The following is a 21,546-nucleotide window of genomic DNA, read 5'->3' on the forward strand; positions in this document are numbered from 1 at the left end:
TGTGACCGCCGTGACATGCCGCCACAAGATCGGGAAAGGTCCCGATCGAAAGAGATCAGGACTTTTCCGTGAGTACCGGACATGTGTGCTGGGAGCGTGCAGGGTGTGTGCTCTCAGCACATATGTTCTTTTTTTAATAGAACGCAAATGTGCAGCCGCTCGGTGTCTGCGAGGCCGCACATTTGCGCACAGCCGGCGTGAAGAGGTTAATGTTGGGGCACGAGATGAAGGAAGTGTAGAAATAGCATGGTAGATATACACTCACCATGTGTATATCCACATGTGTCAATCACATGGAAGCAACTGAATGCATTTAGGCATCTAGATGTGGTGAAGACGACTTTCTGAAGTTCAAACCAAGCATCAGAAAGGGGATTTAAGTGACTTTGAATGTGGCATGGGTGTTGGTGCCAGACGGGCTGGTCTGAGTATTTGAAAAACTGCTGACTGGGATTTTCACACACAACCATCTCTAGGGTTTAGAGAATGGCCTAAAAAATAGAAAATATCCAGGAGTGGCAGTTGTGTGGACGAAAATGCCTTGTTGATGTTTGAGGTCAGAGGAGAATGGACAGACTGGTTCGAGATGATAGAAAGACAACTGTAACTCAAATAACTACTCATTACAACCAAGGTATGCAGAATACCATCTCTGAATGCACAACACATCAAACCTTGAAGCAGATGGGCTACAGCAGCAGAAGATCACACTGGATGCCGCTCCTGTCAGCTAAGAACAGGAAGCAGAGGCTACAATTTGCACAGGCTCACCAAAATTGAACAGAAGATTGGAAAAAAGTTCCCTGGTCTGATGAGTCTCGATTTCAGCTGCAACATTCAGATGGTGGGGTCAGAAATTGGCGTAAACAACATGAAAGCATTGATCCATCCTGCCTTGTATTAACAGTTCAGGCTGGTGGTGGTGTAATGGTGTGGGGGATATTTTCTTGTCACACTTTGTGCCCCTTAGTACCAACTGAGCATTGTTTGAACACCATGACCTACCTGAGTATTGTTGCTGACCATGTCCATCCCTTTATGACTACAGTGTACCCACCTTCTGATGGCTACTTCCAGCAGGATAAGGCACCATGTCCCAAGGCTCAAATCATCTCAAACTGGTTTCTTGAACATGACAATGCATTCACTGTACTCCAATGGCCTCATAGTCACCAGATCTCAATTGCAATAGAGCTCCTTTGAGATGTTGTGGAACGGGAAATTCATATCATGGAAGTGCAGCCAAAAAATCTGCAGCAACTGTGTGATGGTATCATATCAATATGGACCAAAATCTCTGAGGAATGTTTCCAACACCTTGTTGATTCTATGCCACCAAAAATTAAGGTAGTTCTGAAGGCAAAAGGGGGCCTAACCCGGGACTAACAAAGTGTACCTAATAAAGTGGCTAGTGAGTGTATATCAGTGCTCCATATTTTTTTAATTACTTACAGTTTTTTAACGATGGTCCACAATGAAAAAAAAAAATCTGTTAATACATGTGGTATCAGCAAAGTTCAAAAAATTGTTCTTTTATAAAGGGATGTTGGCATTCCAAAAATTGTGAAGTGCCACTTACTTGTATGTTTTCTATTTTCTTCACTTTAAACAGAACACTTTAAAAAAATATGAAAACTTCTTTTTAAATAAAGGACAGTTTCAACCCCCCTACTACCTTTCCCCTTTTATAGTATGCTTACCATTGAGAGCTATTGTGTATTAAAATGAGTCTACTCTGTGAAAATGTCTGCTTTCTTAATAACAAAGCGAAGATTTAAAAACAAAACAAAAAAACAACAAAAAAAAAACCACAACAGATACCATCAGCTCTTTTGGTCCTCATATATTTGACCACAGCATTGAAGGTGAAATATAAGACCTAATCACAGTCATTTTACATGTGAAAGATTCTATGGCAGAACAACAGAATAATTCAAGCACCTACCAAGCACACATCTGAAAACATGAAGACCACTCACACAACTCTTCTCACAAACACAAGCACCGGTCTTCCTCTACACTCAACAAGCGTGAGGTGTACATCGGACATTTAAAACACAAAGGTAAAGCCCTTTTTTTTTTTTTTTTTTTTTTTACATAGGCTCAGTACAAATGGTGCATGCCACTTCCTTCCTGTAACAGATGTACAAAAAATAAATTGTGATCAGACAACACGTTTGACTTTACATTACAAGTGGTCTCAAATCCTGAAAAAATGTGAATGATATTGAACATGCAAACGTGATAGCATCATTTAGGAAAATATTCGCACCCAGGATTTAAAATGTACGCAATCTTAGACACAAAACATACTGAAGGCATCCTATTTATGAGCTGAACCAGTAACCTCATTGCTGGCATCATTATTTACATATGACATGACCCTTATTTATCAAACCGCCTGAAACAACAAATTGCTGATTATTCCATATGTCAGGTCTTCTTTCAAACTCTACAACTGCACTTGATCACCTTTACAGTCATCTGTTTAATCTCGGATACAAGTTATTTTTAAAGGTCTAGCAGCTCATAGTTAGTCTGGCTGAAAAGAGACAAACGGCCATCCAGTTCAACCATAGAAAAATAAAAAGTTATAATCCTATGCCCATAGTTGATCCAGAGGAAGGCAAAAAAAAACAGATTATGCAATTTTCTTTTGGTGGAAGGAAAGAAAATCGCTTGATTCCCCCATTAACACAGTCAGTCAGTGTTGATAAGGGAATCCTTACTGCTGCACTATGAAACAATGATTACTGCCGGAAGCTATAGCCACCAGCAGTAATCACGTGATAGAACTCAGACAGGGTGGTTGTAATGAAGTCAATTACTCCCTTCACGCTGGATCGTGCCGGCGTGAAGAGGAGTTCCTGTGCTGGGAGGTGGGTGGGACGGGGCGGGTCTTAGTGTCATGTGGCCGCTATGACGTCACGACCGGTCACATGATCGGGAAAGGTCCCGATCAAAAGAGCAGACCAGGACCTTTCCGTGAGTACCGCACGTGTGTGCTGGGAGCGCGCAGGGCGCGTGCTCTCAGCACATATGTTTTTTGTTACATGAACGCAAATGTGCGGCCGCTCGGCGTCTAGGCCCAGACGTAGGGAGGCCACACATTTGCGTGCGGCCGGCGTGAAGGGGTTAATGGATCGACTTCAGTCCAACTAGCCTGCTCATAGATCTATGGCCTGCTTTAGTCTACATTCACACAGGTGAATATGAACAGACAGAACATTCCTGCGGCAGGAATCACAGGTATATGATAACAAATGCAGCCAGGAAACCTGTACAAATGAATGACAGGCTGACAGCGGCTCCATCTGTCTGCAGGTAAGCACACATGGAGCAGTCTGCGGCTAGGGGCAGATAATCATCCCTGGATACATAAAGATTGTGTACAGGACTGATCATCTGTCCCAAATCACAGATAACTGATCCATGCATGATTATATGCGTACAACCCGTCAGTCATTTGTAAAGGCTTCTCCACTGCAGCTGTTTGCCTACACCTTTGATTTATGCCACTGGAATCCGCTCTCCACTCACATTTACCCATGTGAATGTAAACTGGCCACACAATTTAAGATCTGACTGAACAATCTACTGTAAGCCCTGGTTCACATATATGCGGCCGTACGGCACGAGAGCCCATTCATTTGAATGGACTCCCGTGTCCCCCGGGACACGCAGGGAAGAAGTCCCTGCACTTCTTTGGAAACTGCAGCCCGCACGGGAACCTCGGTTCCCAGCGTGGTTTGCAATTTCCAGTGCGAGCGGCGTGCCATTAAAAGTAATGGCACCTGCCCGCGGGTCCGCATTTTTCTGTGTGGGTGGTGAGGCTGCACGGATTTTTGTGCGGATCTGCAGCGGCACCACCCGCACATATGTGAACCTAGCCTAATAGAATTATATGAAAGTATCCTAGTCAACAAAACCTTAGTAAATGTGATCAACATAAAACAAATGTAATGTTTGTATAGTGATTTATACCAAGTTTAGATTTAAAGAAACTTTTTGAACTTACTAACTGCAGTCTCATACAAAGTTTATGCACAGACTGGATCGTAGACGAGCCCACATTTTATTCTCTGCGCAATCCAAAGTTAGTGGATTGTACAATTCGATTTTAACCTCTATGACCAGATCACTGGTGAGAAGAAGCATGTGTGCCATAGATCTATCTTCCACAGTTCTGGGACTGTTAACAGCCAGTCTGCCACTGCTGTGTATCTTCTAACTGCCTGGTAGTTTGCTGGTATATCTGGCAACCTACAAATAAAAGGCTTGTGCCTGAGATCCAGACCCAGAGAGGATGCATTCTCCCCTTAGCATTGTATGTCCTAAGGGGGAGCAGTTAAAAAAAGACAATCCAATCAGCATGCATTTTGTTGCTCTTCGACTAAGACACGTCCCCCCCCCCTTTTTTTTTACAACACCGTCTCAGGTGTCACCGTCTCTTGCTTTATAAGTGAATGGGGAGTCTGTATAGCATGTACTACACCATACCTTAAAAAAAACCCCACAACATTGCAATAATGCATGTGAAAATGAAGTGCCATCACAATACAATGGCAAACAGAAAACAAATGAATTAGCATCTTCAGTCTGCAGAACATCAAGATCACAGAGTTGATAATGTAAGATTCCATTTAGTCCATTTTCTGCAGCAACGGCTTTAATAAACATTGCCACAACACTCTGTAAAAAGTGGTGACAAGGTAAAGCTGGCAGCATGTGGTGGAGGCACTGAACATGACGGGTGGAAATTCTACATCTCCTCACTGCACACACAGACTGTATCCCAAATTCTCCTGCCAGCCAATCAAAGTTCAAATGCAGGGAAGCGTGAAGTCTCTGGTGTCAACACGTCTGAAAGGAAATGAATAGCTCCAGCCATTCCTGAAAAGAAGCAAAAAGAAACTCTAATTTACCTTTAGAAAGGGGAAGGGATGCGTGAAGAAACTACTGGGCTACCTACAAGCACTTTATGACAGCATATTCGAGTTTTATGATCCAGGAAGGTTTAATGTTTTTTAGAAAATTATAATTATTAAAAATCTGCATTAGTCACAGAGTCCGAGGCATAAAAACTGCAATACAAAAAAATATTGTTATTCCTTAAAGGAAAAGTGCACATTCAATTCTTTACTCCAGTTTGTCCTCGTAGCCTGCACAAATAATTCACTTAGCTGTTTTGCTGATATTAGAATTTCCAATACGGGTCTCCAGTTTGTAAATTGCCTGTTTAAAACAATCTCTTCCTATGCGCTGTTCCGAGGGAGCTAAGGGAATAGGACACTCCCTATTGGGATAAATGAGCAATTTGGCTTTTATTTCCTTCAGCTCCCTCTAGTGTTGGCCAGGAGCAGTTGCTGCAGGAGGAGAAGATGTAAACATACTGTTTCCAGCCTGTAGGGACTGTGCCTAGAACGCCTGCAAATATTATTGGCAAAACAGGTAGCCCTTAGAAATTTAATGCAGAAAATTTAGAAGAAAAAGTGATGAAATTGCACTTATTCCTCCCTCTCAAAATCTATAGAACGTTCCCCTGCATGATAACCCATGCTGGGTATATGTTTATAAACATCTCCCTTGGGAGTCACCAGACTACACTTTTCGGCTCCTGGCTGTTGTTGACTGCTTGGGTCCCCACTGACAATTAGGAACCAATCAGAGTGGTTCCCAATCATCTGATCACTTTGAAAGCTATGTCATAGTGATCTCATACAGGTTGGAGGCTTCATAGAGAAATTGAAAGCCTCCAGCCTGTAGATAAACACTGCCACCTTCAGGCTTCAGTGGCATCTGCAGTTCAATATATCCAATACTTGTAACAGTAATTATACAACAGTTATATACTGTATTATTACTTACAATAAAAAAGGAAAGATACCCTTAAAGATAGAAACAAACATTTTTTGCATTTTTCAATGTATGATAAAATAAAAACAGAGCGGGATTTTTTATATAATCCAAAGGTTGCCATTGCACACATTATCAGAGATAAAAAATGAGGCCGGGTGTGCAGCAAAGTGTGTAATATAATCCAAAAGAGAGAGTGGCACTCACAGGTCTTCAGTGGTCAACACACAGTGAAGGTTTTATTTTGAGGAGGCACAAATTTGTCATTCTCAGGAGGACGAGCAAATGACTCATTGACTTAAAATCTTCACTCTATGTTCACCACTCAAGATCCGTGAATGCCGCTCTCTCTTTTGGATTTCAGAGAGTTCTTTGGCATGAGGTGCCATGTTGAACTTCCAGTGACCAGTATGATAGAATGAGAGCAATAACACCAAATTTAACACACCTGCTCCCCATTCACACCTGAGACCTTGTAACACTAACGAGTCACATGACACCGGGGAGGGAAAATGGCTAATTGGGCCCAATGACATTTTCACTTAGGGGTGTACTCACTTTTGTTGCCAGCGGTTTAGACATTAATGGCTGTGTGTTGAGTTATTTTGAGGGGACAGCAAATTTACACTGTTATACAAGCTGTACACTCACTACTTTATATTGTAGCAAAGTGTCATTTCTTCAGTGTTGTCACATGAAAAGATAGAATACAATATTTACAAAAATGAGATACTGTGTATGTATATATATATATATATATATATATATATACATACACACACACACATATATATATATATATATATATGTATATATATACATATATATACACAAACAACATTAAATTGTTGTCTGGGCTACTAGGTATCAGTGACCTGAGTCTTGAAAGGGGTAATAGATTAGCATAGTAACAGCTGACATTTGTTCTGTTGCTGTGGACTACACCTCCACTTCTCTGTGTTTAGGCAGATGTATGAAAAATGTAGTCACAAACAACTTACAATACCAGGCAACTTTCTCAAATGAGGTCATCGTTTGGAGCCCATCATGAACCCTCCATATAAAAAGATTCTGAGAGCTTGCCAACTGAAAACATTCAACTCAAGCTTATAGTTTACCTTCAAAGAGAGAGTATGGTCTGTCCGGGATTCGGCATCCATGTTTACCATAATCTAAACACCACTCTGCAAACTGAAATAGAGAAAAAATTATCACACATAGGACTGGAGATCAGTAATAAATCACAAAAATCACATTTGGAGGTTCTGCCAATTTTCAATTATTTCCAGTTTTTTTGCAATGTGCTAGAACCCATTTTCCTGTAAGGCACAATGACGTCACTTTCACCCCCCTGAAGCAGTCAGCAGCTGGGGTAATATATACATATATATATACATATATATATATATATATATATATATATATATATATATATATATATATATATATATATATACACACACACACACAGTTGTGTTCAAAATAATAGCAGTCAGACATCACTAACCTGATCAATCACTGTTTGTGTTAGAAATGATATTTCTACATGGCAAATAATTTACTAGCAGATGTAGTAGAGTAATAGAAATCCAACAGACCCAACAGTCATGACATGCATGCTGCTGATTCTGTGTAATTGAATCACTAATTGAAAGGGGCATGTTCAAAATAATAGCAGTGTGGAGTTCTATTAGTGAGTTCATTCATTCTTTGAAAAACAGGTGGCAATTATTGCCCTTATTTAAGGAAGGAAGGCAGCAAATGTTGAACATGCTGGTTACAGTGCATTTCTCTCTGAAATTCTGAGGAAAATGGGTCGTTCCAGACATTGTTCAGAAGAACAGCGTACCTTGATTAAAAAGTTGATTGGAGAGGGGAAAACATACAAAGAAGTGCAGAAAATGATAGGCTGCTCAGCTAAAATGATCGCAAATGCTTTAAAATGGCAACCAAAACCTGAAAGACGTGGAAGAAAGCGAAAAACTACCATTCGAATGGATAGAAGAATAGCCCAAATGGCAAGGACTCAGCCAACAATCAGCTCCAGGAAGATCAAAGAAGGTCTAAAGTTACCTGTGAGTACTGTTACGATTAGAAGATGCCTATGTGAAGCCAAGCAAAGTCCCACTGTTGAAAAAAGACGTGCTGAAGAGGTTACAATTTGCCAAAGAGCACATTGACTGGCCTAAAGAGAAATGGTGCAACATTTTGTGGACTGATGAAAGTAAGATTGTTCTTTTTGGGTCTAGTGGCCGGAGACAGTTTGTCAGACGACCCCCAAACACTGAATTCAAGCCACAGTACACTGTGAAGACAGTGAAGCATGGTTGTGCAAGCATCATGATATGGGGATGTTTCTCATACTATGGTGTTGGGCCTATTTATCGCATACCAGGGATCATGGATCAGTTTGAATACATCAGAATACTTGAAGAGGTTATGCTGCCTTATGCTGAAGAGGAAATGCCCTTGAAATGGGTGTTCCAACAAGACAACGACCCCAAACACACCAGTAAACGTGCAACATCTTGGTTCCAGACCAACAAGATTGACGTTATGGAGTGGCCAGCCCAATCCCCGGATCTTAATCCAATAGAAAACTTGTGGGGTGACATCAAAAATGCAGTTTCTGAGGCAAAACCAAGAAATAGAGAAGAACTGTGGAATGTAGTCCAATCATCCTGGGCTGGAATACCTGTTCACAGGTGCCAGAAGTTGGTTGACTCCATGCAACACAGATGTACAGCAGTTCTCAGAAACAGTGCTTATACAACTAAATATTAATGAAGTGATTCAAAGGAAAGCAAAATCTTCAAACATTTTTCAGTTTATATAGTGAATGTTTGAGTTTGTAAAGAAGAATACAAACACTGCTATTTTTTTGAACAGTCTAATATTCACTTTTCTTCAATTTTTTTTAGAGGAACAACACAAATTTGATATATTTTCCTTCATGTTTTGATTTGGAATAGAATGTGTAGTGTTCCCAATGCATTTGTGTGTATGGAAATAAAAGCTATTAGAAGGATTTTGAGCTTTATTCGCTTTTTTCAACACACTGCTATTATTTTGAACACAACTGTACATAGATTCATACACACATAGTTAGGTCCATATATATATTTGGACACAGGCACAATTTTTATTTTTTTGGTTCTGTACGCCACTAGAATAAAGAAAACAAAACAATCCAAATGAATTCGAAGTGCAGACTTTCAGCTTTAATTCAAGGGGTTGAACATAAAAATCAAGTACAAATTTTAGGGACTGCAACCATTTTTATACACAGTCCCTCCATTTTCAGGGGCTCAAAATGTAATTGGACAAATGAATTTAGTCATAAATAAGATGTTCATTTGTAATATTTTGTTGAGAATCCTTTACTGGCAATGACTGTCTAGAACCCATGGACATTACCAAAGACTGGGTTTCTTCCTTTCTGATGCTTTGCCAGGCTGTACCTGCACCTGTCTTCAGTTCTTTGTTTGTGGGTCTTTCTGCCTTCAGCAAGTGAAATGCGTGCTCAATTGGGTTGAGATCAGGTGATTCAGATGGCATTGCAGAATATTCTACTTCTTTTCCTTCAAAAGCTCCTGGGTTGCTTTTGCAGTGTGTTTTGGATCAATGTCCCTCTGTACTGTGAAGCGCTGTCCAATCAACTTTGCTGCATTTGGCTGAATCTGGGCTGACAGTATATCTCTAAACACTGCAGAATTAATCCGCCTGCTTCTGTCACATCATGAATAAACACCGATGACCCAGTGCCACTGGAAACCATGCATGCCCATGCCATCAAACTGCCTCCAACATGTTTTACAGAAAACACTGTGTGCTTTGGATCATGAGCTGTTCCAAGCCTTCTCCACACTTTTTTCTTCCCATCATTCTGGTACAGATTAGTCTTAGTTTCATCTGTCCAAAGAATGCTTTTCCAGAACTGGTCTGGCTTTTTTAGATTTTTTTTGGCAAAGTCTAATCTGGCTTTTCTATTCTTCAGGCTTATGAATGGTTAGCACCTTGTGGTGAACCCTCTGTATTTGCTCTCGTGAAGTCTTCTCTTGATTGTAGAGTTTGACAATGATACACCCACCTCCGGGAGAATGTCCTTCACTTGTCTGGATGTTGTAAATAGGTTTTTCTTTATCATAGAGAGGATCCTGCGATCATCCACCACTGTTGTATTCCATGAACGTCCATGCATTTTTATGTTGCTGAGCTTACTAGTGCGTCCTTCTTTCCTCAGAATGTACCAAACTGTTGATTTGGCCACTCCTAATGTTCCTGCTATCTCTCTGATGGATTTGTTTCGTTTTTGAAGCCTTACAATGGCCTGTATCACTTGCATGGACAGCTCCTTTGAATGCATGATGTAGGTTTACAGCAATAGATTCCAAATGCAAATACCACACATAGAATCAACTCCAGACCTTTTACCTGCTTACTTGATGAATAAATAATGGAGTAGCCCACACCTGGCCATGAAGCAGCTTTTGATGCAAATTTTCAATTACTTTTGGTCCCCTGAAAAAGGGGGGATGGCTACTCTTAAGAGCGGTAATTCCTAAACCCTTCCTCCAATTTGGATGTACATACCCTCAAATTAAACCTGAGAGTGTGCACTTTCTGCCCATATCCATTATATAACTGCAGCTTGAATATGTTTCTGTAAATGAAAAGTGTGTGTGTGTGTGTGTGTGTGTGTGTGTGTGCGTGCGTGCGTGCGTGCGTGCGTGCGTGCGTGCGTGCGTGTGTGTTTGTTTGTTTTCAAACAAACTTTATTTTTTAATGTGTTTGGACATGAGAAAAGCAATCCTTCCAAATTAATAAAAATGGTGAAACATTTTATAATATATAGGTTGTGAAATGAAACTGGGAGCAACGGAACGTGGGAAAGGAACGCCTAAAAAGCAGCTTGCTATGGGAAATGGTACCTGCACATCAAATTACAGAAATATAATATATATATGAATATAATTATAAGATAAAAGTAGTCTAGTATAGAAAATATACTGCACAATCAACACAGAGAGTGATCTCATCCGCTATTGATCAGTGATATGTTGTGTGCTACATCTGAGCAAATGAAGAATATAACGTGAAAGTCATAAACAGACCCCTACCTTACTTTATTATGCATGCCTTGTCGTATCTGGCCTGCACTTTGATGCTCTGGTAGCTGAAGGGAAATGTGCTGCATTTTTAATATTCTGGTGCTAGCTGTGAATAGGTTAATGTAGCTCCATTTCAAACAACGACTACAAAAGCTGGAATTTTTCAGACCCAAATGTACCATGAAAGATCTGGATTTCCCTGAAGAGTTATTGCCTTGATCATAAAATATATTGTATGAGCTCTGAGAGGCCATTTACATCTGCCAGGCAGCCCTGAAATGCCTCGGAGCAGCAAAACATTTAGATAGTCATTGCAAATTGCGGTGTTTGGGCACCCTAGAGGATACGAACCATAGGTCAAGTGCATGGAGCTTTTAGAACTAGAGCATAGATACAAACAGGCGTTTTCACACCTATGTGGCTTTTAGAAGGGCAAGTGTGACACTAGAGTAAGGTAACAAATGTATGGAAATTCAGACCTATCATGCAGAATTAAAGTGGTACTAAAAGAATAAGCTTTTTTTTTTTATATACCAAATACATCAATCTTCAACAATTGGATCTGGATAAAAATAGATTTTGTTTTTGTATCACAATGCCACTTTAGACCCACATTGTCATCAGCATGTTGAGTGTGGCAAAGTGGTGCAACCCTTTAACAGGGTGTCCCTATTGGAAGATTTCCCCTCACCTCCTATTGTGGTGACAACTGTAAAATTTTGGACATCCGCTCAGTTTCTGTCATGGTCACAAAGAGTTAATCTCCCTAGCAGGGCCACAGACAGCAATAATACCCTGACAAGGGTTCTAACCCTCTATATCAGGGGTGGGCAACTGTGGCCCTCCAGCTGTTGTAGACCTACAAGTCCCATGAGGCATTGCAAAACTGACAGTTACAAGCATGACTCCCAAAAGTAGAGTCATGATGGGACTTGTAGTTCACCAACAGCTGGAGGGCCACAGTTGCCCACCCCTGCTCTATACCATTGGTCTCCAAACTGCGGCCCTTTGCTTGCTTTTATCGGACCCTTGGGACACTATTTCATCCACTGATACCAACAATGAGGCATAATTCCCCCCACTGACACCAAACTAAGGGGCACAATTCCTCTCAATGACCACAACGATGGGGTACAATTCCTCCCATTGACAACAACAATGGGGCACAATTCCTTCCAAAGACAACAACGATGGGGTACAATTCCTCCCAATGACAACAACGGGGTACACTTCCTCCCAATGACAACGATGGGGTACAATTCCTCCCAATGGCAACAACGACGGGGTACAATTCCTCCCAATGACCACAACGACGGGGTACAATTCCTCCCAATGACCACAACGATGGGGCACAATTCCTCCCAATGACAACAACGATGGGGCACAATTCCTCCCAATGACAACAACGATGGGGCACAATTCCTCCCAATGACAACAACGATGGGGCACAATTCCTCCCAATGACAACGATGGGGCACAATTCCTCCCAATGACAACAACGATGGGGCACAATTCCTCCCAATGACAACAACGATGGGGCACAATTCCTCCCAATGACAACAACGATGGGGCACAATTCCTCCCAATGACAACAACGATGGGGCACAATTCCTCCCAATGACAACAACGATGGGGCACAATTCCTCCCAATGACAACAATGATGGGGCACAATTCCTCCCAATGACAACAATGATGGGGCACAACTCCTCCCTATGAAAACAACGATGGGGCACAATTCCTCCCAATGACAACAACGATGGGGCACAATTCCTCCCAATGACAACAATGATGGGGCACAATTCCTCCCAATGACAACAACGATGGGGCACAATTCCTCCCAATGACAACAACGATGGGGCACAATTCCTCCCAATGACAACAACGATGGGGTACAATTCCTCCCAATGACCACATCGATGGGGCACAATTCCTCCCAATGACCACAACGATGGGGTACAATTTCTCCCAATGACAACGATGGGGTACAATTCCTCCCAATGACAACAACGACGGGGTACAATTCCTCCCACTGACAACAACGATGGGGCACAATTCCTCCCAATGACAACAATGATGAGGTACAATTCCTCCCAATGACAACAACGATGGGGTACAATTCCTCCCAATGACAACGATGGGTCACAATTCCTCTCAATAACACCAACAACGGGGCACAGTTCCTCCCACTGACGCAACCAATAGGTTGCAATTCTTCCCACTGACACCAAAAGTGGGGCACTATTCCTCCCACTGTCACTAAAGACGGGGCATTGTCTATTCCCACTGAAGTCGGGACATTTTCTACTCCCAATGGCCACAGTTTGGCCCCCCTAAAGTCTGAAGGCCAGTAAACTGGCCCTTTGTTTAGAAGGTTTGGAGACCCCTGCTCTATACAAAAACAAAAGAAGGAGGACAGCAAACACTCCTATTATAATTCATACAGGTGGTATATATTGAAAGGTACAGCATTCGCATCAGAAGAACATTACCTTGCAGGCTCTGTAGAGATATTTCCTGTCCTGAGTGTGGTGATACAGAGACAGGAATGCATAGCCATTCCCTGAGGTTCCATGACAGATGCCATATCCTTTCCGTAATAATCCTCTCTGCCAGATGACATCACTGCTTTCCATGGCATCTTTCAAGTACTTCTCGTCTTTAAAAAGCTAAAACAAAAATGTAATTGGGGTTACACTTTCAAGTAAAGTTAAAACAATATACTTTGAAGTTAAAGCCGTAAAAAAACAAAATCAAAATGTAATATATCACAGCTTACCAATCATTAGATGTGGTGGCTGCATTTGTTTTCTTTTTTTAGGCTTTTTCGCCTCTGTTTTCACCTGATGATCTGGCCAGTAACACACCTTCTGTTTTAGAGTGTCTACACTCTGGAATCAGGGAGCACAGGGGCACCTTGGACAGGAGCAATGTCATTCTGGGGGGGAGGGGGGATTGTTAGATATACTAGCAGATTTAAATACACTAACAAACTGAAGCTGAACTCCAGCTCACACTTTATAAACAGTTACAGCAGTTTTTTTTTCTTTTGGGAGAAAGGTTTTACATGAATAAATAAAAGTTGTAAGCACTTGATATATCTATAAAAGGTTTTGTTCTTTTGAAAAAAAAAAACAGACTTACTGGCCAGAACAGCAGATGAAAAAGAAAGCCTAAAAGGAAAACAAGTGCAGTCACCACAGCTAAGAATTGGTAAGCTGCAATATAATAAATGTTTGCTCTTGCTTTTAAATACTACTTTACCACTAAGTTAAAGTTTCTGCTAAATATTACAAGTCACAGTCTTGGCTGCGTATGTGGACTGGCAGGTGGGACGGGTGTGATAAAGTATCCCCACAAAATCTACTGTCCCTCAAAAGTAGCTGCCAAACAAACTTTTCTAACATTTCCCTCTGCAGTGAAGTAGTGTGCGTTTATTTCTCTGCCGTTGGGTCACAGAGTAATACTGCGGTGGCATTTTGTGGTAGAGATTGAATAGATCTGGCCTCCTGACCAGCTCAGTCAGTCCCCAGCAGAGTGATGCATACCCTCCATCTCTCAGACTTTGCACCAAGCAGGTAAGCAAGTGCAATGAGGTTTGTGCTACCCATGTCCCGACTGCCTATGTTCTTTATTACAGTGAGTCTACAACCGATGCAGCAAGTTCCAATTGACTCATCCAGTATTGCTGCTGGAGGGATTTATTGTTGCTTGGTGGTCTATTGTTGCTGCAGGGGAGTCCATAAAAGGGGCAGCGCTGGGAGGTTGGTGGTGGTGGAGACAAGAGGCAATGCTGGGAGGTGGAGACAAGGGGCAATGCTGGGAGGTGGGTGGTGGTGGAGACAAGGGGCAATGCTGGGAGGTGGGTGGTGGTGGAGACAAGGGGCAATGCTGGGAGGTGGGTGGTGGTGGTAGAGACAAGGGGCAATGCTGGGAGGTGGAGACAAGGGGCAATGCTGGGAGGTGGGTGGTGGAGACAAGGGGCAATGCTGGGAGGTGGGTGGTGGTGGTGGAGACAAGGGGCAGTGCTGGAAGGTGGGTGGTGGTGGAGACAAGGGGCAGCGCTGGAAGGTGGGTGGTGGTGGAGACAAGGGGCAGTGCTGGAAGGTGAGTGGTAGTGGTGGAGACAAGGGGCAATGCTGGGAGGTGGGTGGTGGTGGTAGAGACAAGGGGCAATGCTGGGAGGTGGAGACAAGGGGCAATGTTGGGAAGTGGGTGGTGGTGGCGGAGACAGGGGGCAGTGCTGGGAGGAGGGTGGTGGCGGAGACAAGGCGTAGTGCATGGAGGTGGGTGATGGTGGTGGAGACAAGGGGCAATGCTGGGAGGAAGGTGGTGGAGACAAGGGGCAATGCTGGGAGGTGGGTGGTGGTGGAGACAAGGGGCAGTGCTGGAAAGTGGGTGGTAGTGGTGGAGACAAGGGGCAATGTTGGGAGATGGGTGGTGGTGGCAGAGACAGGGGCAGTGCTGGGAGGAGGGTGGTGGCGAAGACAAGGGGCAGCGCAGGGAGGTGGGTGGTGGAGACAAGGGACAGTGCTGGGAGGAAGAGGGTGGTGGTGGTGGAGACAAGAGGTAATTCTGGGAGGTGGGTGGTGGAGACAAGGAACAGTGCTGGGAGGAGGAGGGTGGTGATGTTGGAGACAAGGGGTAATTCTGGGAGGTGGGTGGTGGAGACGGTGCTGGAAGGAGGGTGGTTGTTTGCTGCATGGTGGTTAATATTTGCTGGTGTCCATATTGGCTGCTGGTCATTTGGAGGATTGTGGAAGGTTTCCCATTTGTCTTTATTTTGGTCTTTCTTTGATCCCCAATTTATGAGCATTGTGGAGGTGGAGGAGGCGATTTAAAGTCATATACCTTTAAGGAGACCGGGATCATTGATTGCTGCATATTATGGAGAGGAATCTTTCGTTTGCCCTGTGAGTGGAATTCATCCGGCTGAGGACCATCCAGCTACCTTTATGCTCCCTTGTGGGTCGCAGTTTGAAGGTGAGCGCGCATGCTAGGCGGTGAAGGATCATTCGCTTGTTTTGTGATCACTGTTGGTTCACGTGTTTGAAGTTACACATATTATCTTGATTGGAATATCGTTTTATTCAAAAATATGTTGCCCAGCACTTGGGACTTTCATGCGTTTGGGATTGTTTTTATTTTTTAACATTTTTTTACCTACATCATTGGGGTTTTTTGTCCCTATTTTTTCAAATTTATATTTATATTTTTGGGACATTTATGTTTATATATATTCTTCCTATATACCAATGACCAATAGGTCACATTGGTTGGTGTCACAATTTTAACACAATTTCTGGTAGTGATTAATTCACTGCACTATTGTTGTTGTTTGTCACATTTATTCTATGTTACCACAGTTTGTGATTTCTCTTTATATTTCTTATTACGTGGATTTTTTTACTTCACATTTGAGTTGTTCCTTTTATGTCACTTTTACCTTTAGTATATGCTGGAGGGTGATGGTGGTGGAGACAAGGGGCAATGCTGGGAGGTGAGTGGTGGAGGCAAGGGGCAACGCTGGAAGATGGGTGGTAGTGGTGGAGACAAGTGGCAATGCTGGGAGGAGGGTGGTGGTGGAGACAAGGGGCAATGCTTGGAGGTGGGTGGTGGTGGTGGAGACAAGAGGCAATGCTGGGAGGAGGGTGGTGGTGGTGGTGGTGGACACAAGGGACAATGCTGGGAGGTGGGTGGTGGAGACAAGGGGCAATACTGGGAGGTGGGTGGTGGAGACAAGGGGCAATGCTGGGAGGAGGGTGGTGGTGGTGGAGACAAACTGCAATGCTGGGAGGAGGATGGTGGTGGAGACAAGGGGCGATGCTGGGAGGTGGGTGGTGGTGGAGACGAGGGGCGATTCTGGGAGGTGGGTGGTGGAGACAAGGGGCAATGCTGGGACGTGGGTGGTGGTGGTGGAGACAAGGGGCAGTGCTGGGAGGTGGGTGGTGGTTGAGGAGACAAGGGGCAGTGCTGGGAGGTGAGTGGTGGAGACAAGGGGCAATGGTGGAAGGTGGGTGGTGGTGGTGGAGACAAGAGGCAATGCTGGGAGGAGGGTGGTGGTGGAGACAAGGGGCAATGCTGGGAGGTGGGTGGTGGAGACAAGGGGCAATGCTGGGAGGTGGGTGGTGGAGACAAGGGGCAATGCTGGGAGGTGGGTGGTGGCGGTGGAGACAAGGGGCAATGCTGGGAGGAGGGTGGTGGTGGTGGAGACAAGAGGCAATGCTGGGAGGAGGGTGGTGGTGGAGACAAGAAGCTATGCTTTGAGAAGGGTGGTGGTGGTGGAGACAAGAGGCAATGCTGGGAGAAGGGTGGTGATGGAGACAGGGGCGATGCTGGGAGGTGGGTGGTGGAGACAAGGGGCGATGCTGGGAGGTGGGTGGTGGCGGTGGAGACAAGGGGCAATGCTGGGAGGAGGGTGGTGGTGGTGGAGACAAGAGGCAATGCTGGGAGGAGGGTGGTGGTGGTGGAGACAAGAGGCAATGCTGGGAGGAGGGTGGTGGTGGAGACAAGAAGCTATGCTGTGAGAAGGGTGGTGGTGGTGGAGACAAGAGGCAATGCTGGGAGAAGGGTGGTGGTGGAGACAAGGGGCGATGCTGGGAGGTGGGCGGTGGAGACAAGGGGCAATGCTGGGAGGTGGGTGGTGGCGGTGGAGACAAGAGGCAATGCTGGGAGGAGGGTGGTGGAGACAAGAGGCAATGCTGGGAGGAGGGTGGTGGTGGAGACAAGGGGCAATGCTGGGAGGTGGGTGGTGGAGACAAGAGGCAATGCTGGGAGGTGGGTGGTGGCGGTGGAGACAAGGGGCAATGCTGGGAGGAGGGTGGTGGTGGTGGAGACAAGAGGCAATGCTGGGAGGAGGGTGGTGGTGGAGACAAGAAGCTATGCTGTGAGAAGGGTGGTGGTGGTGGAGACAAGAGGCAATGCTGGGAGAAGGGTGGTGGTGGATACAAGGGGCAATGCTGGGAGGTGGGTGGTGGCGGTGGAGACAAGGGGCAATGCTGGGAGGAGGGTGGTGGTGGAGACAAGAGGCAATGCTGGGAGGAGGGTGGTGGTGGAGACAAGAAGCTATGCTGTGAGAAGGGTGGTGGTGGTGGAGACAAGAGGCAATGCTGGGAGGAGGGTGGTGGTGGTGGAGACAAGGGGCAATGCTGGGAGGTGAGTGGTGGAGACAAGGGGCAATGCTGGGAGGTGGGTGGTGGTGGTGGAGACAAGGGGCAGTGCTGGGAGGTAGGTAAGGGACAGAAACAAGGGTGACCAGAAGGGGATGAGAAGTACCTGCACTTATTTTCTGCCACACATATAGTTAGAAATAGCGCATTGCACAGCCTCCCAGAGTATAGGAAAGCTCTGTAATGTACCCAGTGATCCCCACATTTTGTATCTAGAAAGCTTTAGGTGATTTATCTTACTCTCCTAGTGACGGGAAGCCATCAGAGCTAAATAAGCCACTAGAGAGCCGGTGTCTGGAGAACAAATGACTCCACTAGGCCTGCTAACTGGATTACAGACAAGTGTATGACAGCCACATGCAAAGCTGTATGAAACGTACCCTCTGCTTGGCAGAGCATCTGAAGCCACTAGCAAGCTGGTATCTGCAGGACTTGCAACTCCACAAATGTGTAGAACAGTTACATATTAGGGTGGGCAACGCCATATTAACCCCTGCATGACGGAAGGCAAAACAAATCCTAACATGTAAAACCAGGTTTTTGCAACTCGGACATGTTAGTAAAACTGTAAATATAATTGCAACTACTTTGTATTATCAGGTGAATTATTCCTTGTTTTTTCAGGACAAATTGGACATTTGGTAAATTGTAATGGATATCTGTTTTTTTTTTCTATCATTAAAGGAAAACTGTCACAAATATTAAAAAATATAATTTTTGAAATGTAGCGGTTTATTTGTTGCTATTAACATGACCCACCACCACAGAACAACCCCACAAACATTCTCCTAATCCTGACGATTGCAGCAATACCACACAGGTGTATATATTTGTTGTAGGACCCAGGAAAACAGTATGCATTTTTTTTGTAATCCTACCTATAAACACCGACCCTAATCTTGGCCACAACATTGATCTAGAACAGTGATCTCCAAACTACGGCCCTCTACATGCTTTTACATGGCCCATGTCAGCAACAACAGGGCCCTATTCCTCCCACTGACACCAATGAAGGGGCCCTATTCCTCCCACTGACACCAGTAATGGGACACTATTCCTCTCACTGACATCAATGGTGTAACACTATTCCTCACACTGACACCAGTAATAGGGCACTATTCCTCCCACTGACACCAATGATGGGGCACTATTCCTCCCACTGACACTAATGATGGGGCACTATTCCTCCCACTGACACTAATGATGGGACACTATTCCTCCCACTGACACTAATGATGGGGCACTATTCCTCCCACTGACACTAATGATGGGACACTATTCCTCCCACTGATACCAATGATGGGGCACTATTCCTCCCACTGACACTAATGATGGGGTACTATTCCTCCCACTGACACGAATGATGGGGCACTATTCCTCCCACTGACACTAATGATGGGGTACTATTCCTCCCACTGATACCAATGATGGGGTACTATTCCTCCCACTGACACTAATGATGGGGCACTATTCCTCCCACTAATAGCAATGATGTAATACTATTCCTCCCACTGATACCAATGATGGGGCACTATTCCTCCCACTGACACCAATGACGGGGCACTATTCCTCCCACTGATACCAATGATGGGGGCACTATTCCTCCCACTGATACCAATGATGGGGCACTATTCCTCCCACTGATACCAATGATAGGGCACTATTCCTCCCACTGATACCAATGATGGGGCACTATTCCTCCCACTGACACCAATGATGGGGCACTATTCCTCCCACTGACACTAATGATGGGGCACTATTCCTCTCACTGATACCAATGGTGGGACACTATTCCTCCCACTGACACCAATGATGGGGCACTATTCCTCTCACTGATACCAATGGTGGGACACTATTCCTCCCACTGACACTAATGATGGGGCACTATTCCTCCTACTGACACTAATGATGGGGCACTATTCCTCCCACTGACACTAATGATGGGGCACTATTCCTCCCACTGACACCAATGATGGGGCACTATTCCTCCCACTGACACCAACGATGGGGCACTATTCCTCCCACTGATGCCAGGACATTTTCTTCTCCCACTGGCCACCGTCCGACCCTCCTAAAGTTTGAAGGACAGTAAACTGCTCCTTTATTTATAAAGTTGGGAGACCCCTGATCTAGAACAAACCCGGGTCTAGATAGTTTATCTAAATTTTTTTGTCGTTACACATAATTTCTTAATTTACACTTTTCTTGTCTAGCAAGGAGAAAAAGATACAATGTATCTTTTTCTTTACACAAGAAAAGAGAGAATACAGGGGTGAGCTGTACAATGACTGACCACTGCGACAGCAAATCACAGTGAGCATATGATAAGAGAGCTGGTCCCTCCAGCTCCCAATCATTAGTGCAAGAGTTGGAGCTGTCAGTGTCAGCTCTGTGTCTGTGCTGGGAGCACAATGTGCACAGAGTTCTCAGCACAAACACATGCACACAAATTTGCAGCTCCAAGGTAGAAAACGTACTTCACTGAGGCCGCATATGTGCAAGAGCAGGGTGGGAAGGGGTTAATATCCCCATTTAATAGAAGCTTACATGAATGAAACAGGATGATCTCTAAATGGAAGACAGGTGGATGAATGAATGGTCTGACTCCTCCATTCATAGATCATTTTTCAATCATAGAAGCTATAGTACAACCTCTATGAATGGAGGAGATGGACAGAAAGGGCAGATATAGTCAGCACTCTTGATGAGTGCATATGACAGGTCGCTCAGTTCTATTAACCCGTGTAACCAGAAGACTGCATTAGCAGGGGATGGGGGAATCGATGGATGGAAGATAACAAATAAATCTGCAATCAGCAGCACAAGGGACCTCACATTGACTGTAAACAACATCCCTTGTACTGATTTTTTTTCCCAGCTAAACTTAGAATTCAACCACTTCCAGTCCGGACACTTTTACCCCCTTCCTATCCAGGCCAATTTTCAGCTTTCAGTGCTATCACACTTTGAATGACAATTGCGCAGTCATGCAACACTGTACCCAAATGAATTTTTTAGCATTTCTTTGAGACAGATAAAGCTTTATTTTGGTGGTATTTATTCACCACTGGAATTTTTATTTTTCTGCTATGTAAATGAAAAAGTCCAAAAAGTTTTTTTTTTTTTTTTACACCGATTGCTTTTACACCCATAAAGGCTGTAAAAGCAATAATTTTTCCTTCTCTCTGGCAGCATTCTTGCAGCCATTGAGAAATACTGTGTGAGCTGTGATTGGTCACAGCTTGTCACATGATAGAAGGCTGTTGTGAATAGCCTTGTACAATGTGACCTCTGTAATCATTCACAGATTTCACACATAGTAAGCAATGATGTCAGAAGTGACATCTTGCTTACTACTCTGCATGTGATCACTGACTGGCCAATCAGTGATCACATGATCGGTACTTCGCAC

At 44.2% G+C, this 21,546-nt stretch overlaps 1 protein-coding gene across 1 annotated transcript in view; it reads right to left on the bottom strand.

Moving 5' to 3' along the window:
* Positions 1-1,828: 1,828 nt before the first annotated feature.
* LANCL2 (LanC like glutathione S-transferase 2) overlaps positions 1,829-21,546 on the bottom strand; it is a 62,870-nt gene continuing 43,152 nt past the window's right edge. The window contains exons 7-9 of the mRNA XM_089687272.1: positions 13,458-13,634; positions 6,975-7,047; positions 1,829-4,893 (exon numbers count right to left, since the gene is read on the bottom strand). Of these exons, the coding sequence (XP_089543398.1) occupies positions 4,817-4,893; positions 6,975-7,047; positions 13,458-13,634 (327 nt within the window). The 3' untranslated portion in view covers positions 1,829-4,816. The remainder of the gene's footprint in view (positions 4,894-6,974; positions 7,048-13,457; positions 13,635-21,546) is intronic.

This window comes from Staurois parvus, unplaced genomic scaffold (assembly GCF_062004578.1).
Source record: "Staurois parvus isolate SC_StPar_1 unplaced genomic scaffold, SC_StPar_1.0 ptg000020l, whole genome shotgun sequence".
NCBI lineage: Eukaryota > Metazoa > Chordata > Amphibia > Anura > Ranidae > Staurois > Staurois parvus.